This window comes from Amblyomma maculatum, chromosome 6 (genome assembly GCF_055883805.1).
Source record: "Amblyomma maculatum isolate TAMU_Amacu chromosome 6, ASM5588380v1, whole genome shotgun sequence".
Classification (NCBI taxonomy): domain Eukaryota; kingdom Metazoa; phylum Arthropoda; class Arachnida; order Ixodida; family Ixodidae; genus Amblyomma; species Amblyomma maculatum.
The window spans coordinates 79845371-79856360 of record NC_139349.1 but is presented as its reverse complement, the minus strand read 5'-3'; the positions used below and the strand labels follow the sequence as shown (position 1 = coordinate 79856360).

Sequence of the window (10990 nt, the reverse complement as noted above, 5' to 3'; positions counted from 1 at the left end):
AAAAAAACGGTCGAGGGAGCGCGCGCCGCTGGATTCAGTCTGGTCGTGGCGAGGGAAAAGCGCGCTGCGAGCGGTAGACACCCATCCTTCTCCCGTCAGTCAGCGAGACGGACCAATGGACATCGTTCGCGGTACGTACGTCATTGCTGTGGCCCGTCGGGCCAGCGCAGGAAACGGGGAAGCTGGCTTCCCAGAGGAGAGCATGAGAGAGCTTTGAATTGTATTTTCGATGCTTTGCGGCGCGCGTGTCACTGTAGCATTTTGCACAGACTATCTCCGGTACCTGATCGAAACACTGGGCTCCTTTGCTTAAAAGGGCCTTCCCTGGACAGTGGCCCTTTAAGCTTCGCCTTAGTAGACACGTAGTAGTGCCACTGACACTGTCTTTTCATTCCGCGAATTTTTGAGATTCAGACGAACAAAGTTTGGGAAAGTGTTGAGCGTCAATTATTATTGAGTATCTGTCACACGGTCACTTTCGATCCTCATTGAACTCGATCTGCATTGTTTTCGAGAAGGATTGAAGCGTCCCGTGCTATACGAGCATTTTCAATGAGCATTGAGAAATTTTCCTCATATGTAGCGCTTTAGAGCTCACTGATGACGAGGGTGTAGATGACCGCATTCGAGTGTGCTTGAAATCTCAACAGCGATTGAGGAAGCAGCGCTTATCTGTCTTACGTTAGACCGATCCTCGAATATGCTTGTTGTGTGTGCCCTCATCAGAAAACCTTGATAGACAAAATAGAGATAATACAGAACAGAGCAGCAAGATTCGTTCTTGGGCGGTACAATCGAGGTACGTGAGAGCTGCACTAAAATGAAAAGAGAACTGGAATAGGAAGCGCTGTCGACTCGCCGAAGGAAATTGCGCTTGAAAATGTTTTTTAGAATCTACCATAACTAGGACTGGTATTAATAAAGATATTTCTTTTAAACAACCGCATTGCGTATCTAGAAGAACTGATCATGACCTGAAAAATCGCGAATACCGGACTAGAACGAACCTTTATGCTAACTCATTTTTTGTCAGAACCATATCAGAGTGGAATGATATTTGTCTCGTGACCATGTGTACTGTACTAATGAAGATCTGTTCTTTTCCAAGTTGTAACCCCCCTGCTTGTACGCCCTTGAGCAAGCGGGGTATCCCTGAATAAAGAATAAAGAAATAAAGTCAAATAGGTTCGAGCTCGATAGCATTTGAAAGTTGCCGTGTGACAACCTGGATCTGCATTGAGTTGAATTCAGATCGAGTTCAATGAGGATCGAAACTGTCCGTGTTACAATTGGGTATTATTTCAAGTTCGGATAAGTCTAGACTTTCCTCGCGTTTGTGCAAGCGGGCCCTGAACTACCACCGTACCTGAACCGCGCCGCAAGGGAAAGGAGGAAGGTGGGAGTGAAAGCTAAAAAAAAGAGAGAGAGAGGTACCGTATGAGTGGAGGGTTACAAAGTAATTTCGACCATCCGGGGATCCGACTACTGAACCCGACTGCCGACGGCATGCGTTTCGATGGAGGCGAAACGCAGGGGCGTCCGTGTGATGTCAGTGTAAAGATCTATGGTCTATAGGTAAGGAGAGTGCTCATACATATATCACCTCTCGGTGGACAGCTATCTTAAATGATCGGGTAATATATATGCTTCCTTTTGCGTGAGAGCTATTTCTTTCGCTGTACGACAGGAAATTAAACATATAAATCACAGTTCTCATTCCTGGTGACGACTCTGGAGGTGTAGGACTACAGCCGCTGCGGTCGAGAGTTCAGTGCCCGCGCCGCGACAGAAACGTTCACACACAGTCTGGGCCAGCGAAAGTTCACGGAATGTGTGCACTGGAAAACCGGATTTATTGCTGTGCGACGTCTTGCGACCCAGTCACTAAGCATATGCCCTCAACTCTTCACAGCTGCAGGCATTCCAGAGGGTTGGTCGATAGGTGACGGCGCCGATACCGTAGAATCGACCGCACCCTGCAAACATTTGCGGCCGATCGTACAAATGCACGTACACTGAATATTCCAGCGACAGAAGTCTCATACTTATTTTCTTTTTTCTTAAAAATTATATATATACACCACTCTTAATTGTTGGTATTTTTTTCTTGTTAATGATGCGTAAAGCGTGCTTATTTTTGCCTACGACTGCAGTGCTGAGTAATGTTTAATTGCATTTTTTTTCCCTCACCAGTTTCAGTGTCGGTTTCAGCAGCCTAGCTGGCCTATATATTGATGACTGTGACGTCAAAGTCAAGTCTAGGTCACGTGAGGGTTGAAAAAAAAAAAAAGCTGTTGTGGTTTACCCCGATACCATGGTTGTGCAAAACGAAAGCTGAGTTCGGCTATGGTTTTACTTGGTCAGGCTTGCCGTATTAATTAAGTCAAACGCAATTGTTTAACGCTTTATTTATTTCATCATTTTCCTTGATGACTACACGAAGACTAAATTTCCTGTGGTCAGAGAAGTAATTCGCTATATGGTTTCAATGGAACACCAAGTTTATTGCAGTTCGGCGATCTGAATTGGCAGTATCCATAGCTTAACACTATAGCAACACTAGCAATTAGCCGCCGGCGCGCTTTTCATTTGCCTCCGCCCTTTGCATCGACGTACGGCGGAGGCTCGGCCGTTCCCAGCTGAAAAAGTTCATTGGTTCCAGTAAGAATTCCAGCTGGTTTTAACTGGAGCCAAATGGAATTTGTAGGTTCCAATTGGCAACAGCTTGCCCAATTGGTTTTGCTAGCTGGCAAAATGTTCTCCTATTGGAATTCTTAATGGTAACAGAATATGGCAATGGACGTAGTTGGCATGCTTACCACTAGTTAGAAACTTAACTGGTTCCAATTAGAGGTCCAATGGGTTCCAGTAGGAAACTAGGCCGATTCCAATGGGCATCCAACTGTTTTAATTTACCAGTCCCCCTCCAATATTCCACTGGTTCCAAATGAAATTGAGGTGGTTTCTTATTGAAAACAAGGAAATAAGTTCAAAATGTCACACTTTCTTTCCTTTGGTCATCCAGCATGGATTTAAGCAGTTAATGAAAATTTAATTTATGTGCATGACCATGTTACAGTGTACATAAAGTGAATGCTATTTTTGGCATAGTTTAATCTGTTTGACTCATAAAAGAATGGCATTGCCAAGAAAGTCAAAATTACTGATGTTATATATAGTTATAGACATCTGCTTCTTTAAATAATCCTTTGAATGCATGAAATATTTTAAACAAATTTTAAGTTCTAGTTTAAAAGGAAAGAAAATATTTTCAAGATTTCCATAGAACACAATTCTTGCAACTATTGTGAACTGATGTTTTTTAATTGAGTACAGAATTGAAACCCTGCTAATAATCGAGTAAAAAACCTAACACACTTTATTTTAAAAGTACTGGTGAAAAATAAGCAAACTCAATGCTTTGGATGAGACCAGAACATGTGCACATATACAGGTGCATATCTACAGGCATATATATACGATATATCCCACGGGCATATATATTATATATGTACGACATTCTTTCAGCTGCTGTCTGCTAGCGTAGCAGACGACGCGAGTTCCGATGATCGCCTACATCAATCAAAGCAAAGTGCAGCGAAAACAATTATTTGCAAAAACTTAAAATTAATTTTAATAGCAGTAATTTTAAATATGTCACTTATCACTTGCTATATAATTTTGACTAATGCATGTTTTCCGCACAGTGAGCGACATCGCTGTCGTGCCTTCGGCTTTAGCCTTCAGAAGCCAAAAATAGCCGTTCCGAAGTCTAGACTAGACGACTAGCGAGGGACAACATGGCGGTGACAATGGCAAGCATGACGGCATGTTCGTGCAAACGCGTGTTTGCAAATGCTCTGTGCGGCTAGAATCCTGCGCTAATTATATGTTACCATAATTTAAACGTAGCCGTCATTATGAATGATTTTTCGGCATTTCATCTGACGCACTAAGTGGTATCACAACTTCTGGCAAGACTAAAAAATGTGAAGCGACTTCTACAAGGCCTACGACATGCTACTCTTCGGTAAGTAAAAAGTTTCTTTTCTTGTGGTAATCCCACCCTGTGTAAGTGTCCTAAGGTTGCATTGGTGTTCAGCTGAATTTTTAGAGCGTAATTAAGGCACTGACAAAGACCAACATTGACTGAAACGGGCCCGATAGCTACGATGACCGCTGCTGATCTCATTCGAGCGAACTGTCCAAGTGAAGTGATAACTTTTGTTCTCCGTGATTGATTTCCGTAGATTTATTGTATTAGCCTGTCGAACTACGTTTGGATTTACCTGCGGCCAGCAAAAAACCAACTTCATTATCCGATTGTTGCCGCCTCAGAACCGTCACTGCATATCCTGGTGGCTTCACTGTGATGACATGAAGCGCTGGTAGTTAGGTTTAAAACTAGAAACCTAGGCCAAAAATGTGTGAACAGGTAAAGACTGGTGGCTGAATGATTCAGTCTATACCTATTGCGACTAGGTTTATCCATGATGCGATTGTGAGTGAGCATGTACCTCACTCACCTTTCACTTGTTTCATTTGGAAGCACCATTCAAGGAAAATATTTAGAGACCACATGCTTGTACAACACTTCACTTGTCCCTTGGAGGATTCTCGCCACATGTGTTTTTGCATTTGTATGTGGTTTTGCATTTTACTCGTTCCAGAGCAAAAACTTGTACTCGATGACTTGTACTTTTTAACTAAACTAAGCTTTGCTAAATGCACTTTTTTTTTTCTCTACACGGCTACAGGAAGCGGCTGCAGGACATGGGCATGCCACTGCAAATGGCTCGGGAGGCTGCCATGAAAGACGTGACGGGTCTCATCAACGAAAAGATTGCATATCTCAGAAGGCAAGCGAAGAGGTAATTGAATAATTTTATACCATTTTGTGTGTGACATTCAAAAAGCATCTAAGCTTGTCAGCTCTGTGATTACTTATGCTTGCCTTTATTACTTTAGGGAACAAGCTGCCAGTGGAGCACTGCAGGGAGCAACCACACAAGCAGCTACGGCAGATGGCGATTGCTGAAGAATGCACAAAGGCACATTCAAGAAATTTTTTGAATTTGGATCTTTCACCATTCAGCTGCGCTGTTTTATGGGTAGCTAGTTTAAAAGGATCTTATTTGTTTCAAGTAGAGAAGCACTTTGCATTGCAAGTACATTAAAGTAATAAATGTGAAAGTGTGTTATTCAATAGAGCTTTGTTGTCTTCATTTCAAGTAGTTCATGCAGATCTTGTTCTGGCCCACTCCAAACAGAAATTAGTCCTGCAAGCAACAACATGCACCAGATGATGAGAGTATGGGTCTAGTATTAGTTCCCTAGTTAATATTCATTGGAGTAGGAACTTCCCAGCTATAATGGGGCAGCATTGATTCCATTATGTTATAATGGGTACTAGTTGCAATCGCCCAGTTAAAACCTATTGGAGTTGTCCAGTTAGAACCAGCTGGAATCGCCCAATTATAACCAGCTGGAATCGTCCAATGGGAACCAGCTGGAATCGCCCAATTGGAACCAGCTGGAATTTACCAATGGGTGTCCGAAAACCTAACTGGTACCAATTAGAAAAATTCCAATAGGAACCAATGAACTTTTTCGGCTGGGTTCAGCATAGCTGCGGCATGCAACGTGGTTGTGAAGCCACGCCCCGGCTGTTGCAAGGCTGGTTTTTCGTAGTCGAGTCGCCGATCGAGTTTGCTCGCCCATCAGTAAAGCTTTAGATTTAAAACAGCGATATAATCGCTAGCTCTTCTCTTGTTGGAATTCCCGTTCTTTAGGCAGGCTGGCTTTAGCATTGTAGTGAATTAAAACAACAGAGGCACGATTGTATCGCTGTTTTTCTCATCTCTCACGTGACCTACCCTTAACTTTGACGTCACAGCCATCACTCTGTCATAACAGCTCGGCTGTCGAAACCGAACGCGAGAAAGCAAATTCGGTTAAATTATTCCGCGGTCACAGGCGTGCATCACGTGGTAATCCGTGTAAATTCTTACCAATTATTAGAAATGATAAAACACGAACTCAAAAATTAGGTGCACTGCGCTCCTTTAAAGATAATTTCTGTTTTATTACATATCAATTTTGTATATTGTCTCTCATAAATATGTTATCATTGAAGTGCTGCTGTGTCTATTTTTCATTTGCATAATGGATGCATGTATTTTGTAGATTGCACCAAATACATCTATACATTCCATCTTGTGCCATACTTTTCTCGACAATAATGCCCTGGACGCCGTAAGAATTCCCGTGTAAATAAATCAGGTCTGATCTCTGATAACACATACGGTGAACAAAATTTGTGGGAATATGGCTGCGCACCTCGTTCGTGTGGCCTGTCGCGTGCTTTAGATGGGCCCTGGCTACATCGCCGCTTTAACCCAGGCATGCAGAGAGAGAGAGCACTTGACATTCGATTCGACGCAGGCATCCTTGGCATCCTAAGGTTTTGCAGTGATAAGGTGGGCGCCACCTTTGCTCTACATTGTAAAAAAATAGAATTCAAGCTTAGACGCTGCTGAACGTGGATACCGAATGTTGGTTCATGAAACACCACAAACACAAGTGATTAATCTATCAGTGTATGTTGCAACATATGTAACATGTAAATTGAGTGGTGTCGCCATTTGCTGGCACTATGTCATAACATTTTTTCATTTTTTTTTTTGATGCTGTAATCACATGGTGCGCAGTGGAGCTTTTAAAAGTTCTGGCTGGTTGGTTGGTCTATGGGGCTTAACGTCCCAAATCGACTCAGGCTATGAGACGCCGCAGTGGAGGGCTCCGTAAATTTCGACCACCTGGGGTTCTTTAACGTGCACTGGAATCACACTAGGCACCTTGCTTTTCACCTCCATCGAAAAACGACCGCCGTGGCCGGGATTCGATCCTGCATGCTTGAGCACAAAGGTTGAGCGCCCTTACCCGTTGGGCCAGCGCGGCGAGGTTTGTGCGAACGCTTGTGAAGCGAGGCGCTCGAGGAGAGAGTTGTCGCCCCCGGCTAGTGCGAGGGGGTGGGAGCTGGGGTGTTAGCAGAGATATTCTAAAACGAACAGGAAATACATGAAAAAAAAAAATTACTCTTTCGTCCTTGCACCAATAGGCCCCCATGCTTACATCTTTGATTGTGTGCATATAAATCGAACATTAAAAAAGAAAGAGAAATGAAAACGTCTGTGTGCACATGAAACCAGTATTTGCGTCTGAAAGGTGTTCTATTAGGCTGGTTGGTACTAAGCTGAAGGTGAATTTTGTTTTTGCAGGACCTTCAATGTTTAGTTTTTTTTGACGCTAATGTGTTCAGCATCAATGAGAAAAATGCGAGAGATGACAACCGTAAGCGTGCTTTATTACCACAAATGCACTTACACAAGGACAAGTATATACAAAGCAACCTGCAGCAACAGAAATAGAGGCACATATGCAAAAAGGGTGCATGGCACTTTATTTTAGTATGCACTGCTAATACCCGTGCTCTTAATTCAACAAGTGACATTTCAAAAATGACTCGATTGTTCTGAAACAAGGCGTGGCTGAACAACATTGCAGTGAAAAAAAAAAAAAAAGAAGGGAAGAGATGCCCAAGAGGATTATAAAAAGCCACATGCTGCAAGCTTTCCAGTGAGATCAATCACACAAAAAAGTATCGGAAGTATCTTCATCAGTCTTGCTTTCAGGAAATATGACAGACATCTGAATAGGCCGCCGCGGGAGTTCCATCTGCTGGCATGTGAGTTTCAGAAGCTGCTGTATGACAACATTCCGTGCATCGATTTCTTCTTGCAGGTTGTGGTGCTCTTCAAGCAGAGGTGCCAAATCAATAGAGCGCTCTGAAATGAAATGTTGCTAACAGTGAGCTTTCCGACCGGCTGGTATACTGCACTGCGAAACGCTTATGACAACGCTTAATTGCATGGTGGTAATCATTTCATTTTTACTCGTTTGGCAATGAGAGTTCTTAAGTGCAAAACAGTTACGTATGAGGCTGGTCAGTAGTATGAAAGACTCTTGACTGTTTTGAAATGCACTGTTTTAGTGAAAAACTGGACACAATTTCAGAGAAATGCGTGCATGCATGCAAACTTTGTCTTCTGGAAGAGCCATTTTTATGAAGCCGTCATAACAGCGATTATTGACACAGTCACATTACCCATTTGGCCACACATTGTACAGCGGTAAAATTGAAATTGATATAAGGACACTTTTTTTTCTGTGAACTCCCTTTTCTATCATCACTCTAGTTTCTCACACAAAAACAATATGATGGAGAGATTACAGTAATGCATTAATATAAGCTGCACAGCATTCTTACAATCGCACAAGAAATATCTGTGCACTTTTAATTTGAAGCAGTCATTGAGTTTATTCAGAAATACAAATAAACTTTCTAGGAATGCTCTCGCACAATACCCACGCAACAACAGCAACAACAACAAAAACTTACCTCTGATTAGCTGAGATAGCTTGGAACACAGTTGATGGAGCTGTCCACAATCCATTTCGGACACTAAAAAGGGAAAAAAAGAATACAGAAAATTGTTACATATTAGAAGAACTGACTATGAGCTGGCATATTACTTAAAATAATGTTATCAAAACTACCGAAAGCAAATTTTTACAGGAAAAATTCAGTCTCATTTATTGAGATACATACAACACCAGTATTTTCTAAAAAGATAAACAGCTACTGCATTGTGCGTGGTTACTAATGCTGTACTCATTGTTAGATTGAAGCAAGTATGACTGTGCTGCCTGTGAAAAGGCAGTTACAAATGCCTCTCATGTCTAAACTGTCACCAGTTTATGCTAACAGTTCATAAAAGGATAGTGTTTTGGTTGTACTGGGTTTCCTCTCAAACCAAGAACAGCATTTGCCTAGTTCCCTGAAATACACTGAAGTATGTTTTATATGTGTTTGGTTCAATCAGTAAAGTAAATTTTGTCCATGAAAGAGATGTTCCACTTTTCCAGAGTAAGATGACTCTCTATTCATAATGAATACATTTGGTCTGATGTTGCAATTTATTGTTACTTTGATCATAACAGCCAACTAACGTAACGAACATGGATGAAGTAGAACCCAGCGGAAAACACCACCACTGTGCAATATCTGAGCAGACGTTAGTGAACAGTTCATCCATATTTGTGAACATTCTAGTAGTACGCAACTTTAAGAACAATGCACATACAATGAACCAAGCATTCCCAGAAGGCAGAAAGAAAAGGCGCTGTAACTTACATTCTTTAAATGTCTTGCACTCCCAATCTGCATGGCATTGTCCAGAGGGCTGCGAAGTGCAAGATGTGCTCTTGGGCACTTTGGCCTTTGCAGCCCTACTTCCTCCTATGTGGACTTCAGCACTTTCCCAGAGATAGGTTTCTAGGGGACTTCCATCTTCGCTTTTTCTGGCACCTTTCGTGCTGCCAGCTAAGGACAGCTTGTTGATAACGGGCACTTGACTCGTGGCAAGTAAAGGCGGCCCGCCTTCATGGCAACTATCTCTAGTGTCAGCAGCCATGCTCCCCAAGAGGGCTTTCGTCTAGCAAGTGAAAAGGCGTGCAGGTTGACATGGTGGTTTTTCAACAGTTGTTTTAAATAATCATCTGAAAGAAGAAATATTTCGAAAGAAATTAGGAAATCAGGCTACTCACGCAGAGGGAGCATTGCAGCTGAGAGCAGCACACGCGGCACATATTAACAACGCACATTTTAAAGTACAGCTGCACATAGCAACCAGATCATTGAATAAGCATATCTGCAACATAGAATACTACCTTTTGTAGTTCTGGGCCGGCCAGATAAAACAACGCCAGCAGCTTTGAAGAGGTGTCAGGCAGAGCAGGCGCGCAAAAAACAAGGACACAAGGAACACACTGAAAAACATAACTAGCGCATAAGAGGTGCTCTGTCAATATGCAGGTCGTACAAACAAATTGAATGTAAACTGCAGAACATTAGCTTCTGAATGTAATTAGATCATTAACGGTTCCAATCCAACAGTTATTGCAGAATTGTGTGTCAAAAACACTTGCAGCGGTACGACATATGCAGACTCTCACTTGTTACATATACAATCTTGATTTTTGCAAGCATATGGATAAAGCACAACCGCTTTGAAACCACATATAGTCAAATAAAAAAATACCTATAGTACTATGCCGGCCGGCAATTAAAGCGTAGGCTCGACAGGTTCTCTCAGGTAATGTGCACTGCTAACGCGTTGTTCGAGCCGGACTCCAGCGCCAGTGTCTCAGACTACATGACGGGGCAGCAAAAATAACAAACAATAAATGCTGAGCCGCAAGTGTTCGGTCGTACTGCACAGATGTTCCAAGTGCTCCTTTGCGGCCTACTGTGGAAAGACCTTCGACAGGACAATTTACAGGCTTGTTAAAGGGCTTGTTAAAGGCGCTCTCCTACTATCACAGTTTGCATTGTTTATTGCGTACGATACTACAAAGGGGCAAGAGAAATGCTCAGAAAATAACTTTCAGTTTCGATATCGGCGCCCGTACAAGCATCGGGTGCGTTTGGAAAAGCCACATAATAGTAAACAGGGTAGCGGTGCGACTGTGTTTATATCTAGACCATTTATGCAGGCACATAAAATCTTTCGATAAGCACTATGAGAAGTCAGAGGTTCAGATGTTTACCACAGCATTTGCAATTGGCTTCCGGAACGAGTTACGACGACTTTTTTTTCGCGCAGGCTTACTGGGCTTACCTCCGATGACGAAAGAATCGACGAAGGCACTACTTGAGTACAACGTAAAATATATATTCACAGAATCTCTATATGCTTCTTATTTTTCAATTCCGCGCCTATAGACACTGAGCATCACTGAAACAGCGCCCACCCTCACAGGGACGCGTAAACACAGCGCGATATCCGAAAGCGCAACAACACGATAACGATAGCGCTAATAGCGCTACTGTTGCTGGTAGCGGCGTAGCGGTTTCCAACATGTGTCA

At 42.6% G+C, this 10990-nt stretch overlaps 1 protein-coding gene and 1 long non-coding RNA gene across 3 annotated transcripts; one reads left to right on the top strand and one right to left on the bottom strand.

Moving 5' to 3' along the window:
• Positions 1-3766: 3766 nt before the first annotated feature.
• LOC146186093 (uncharacterized) lies at positions 3767-5210 on the top strand. Its single transcript, XR_014707838.1, has 3 exons — positions 3767-4030; positions 4758-4871; positions 4969-5210. It is a non-coding gene; the product is annotated as an uncharacterized LOC146186093 (long non-coding RNA).
• Positions 5211-7345: 2135 nt separating this feature from the next.
• LOC146186092 (uncharacterized) lies at positions 7346-10962 on the bottom strand. 2 transcript variants are annotated; one of them, XM_084607012.1, is made up of 4 exons: positions 10743-10962; positions 9257-9621; positions 8462-8524; positions 7346-7847 (listed from the first exon to the last, which is right to left on the bottom strand). In XM_084607012.1, the coding sequence occupies exons 2-4, from the start codon at positions 9534-9536 to the stop codon at positions 7645-7647; spliced, it is 546 nt and encodes a 181-aa protein (XP_084463138.1). In that variant the 5' UTR covers positions 9537-9621; positions 10743-10962; the 3' UTR covers positions 7346-7644. The 2 variants fall into 2 exon arrangements, with proteins under 2 accessions (XP_084463138.1, XP_084463140.1); XM_084607014.1 differs by lacking the exon at positions 10743-10962 and adding an exon at positions 10164-10312.
• Between the last annotated feature and the right edge of the window lie 28 nt (positions 10963-10990).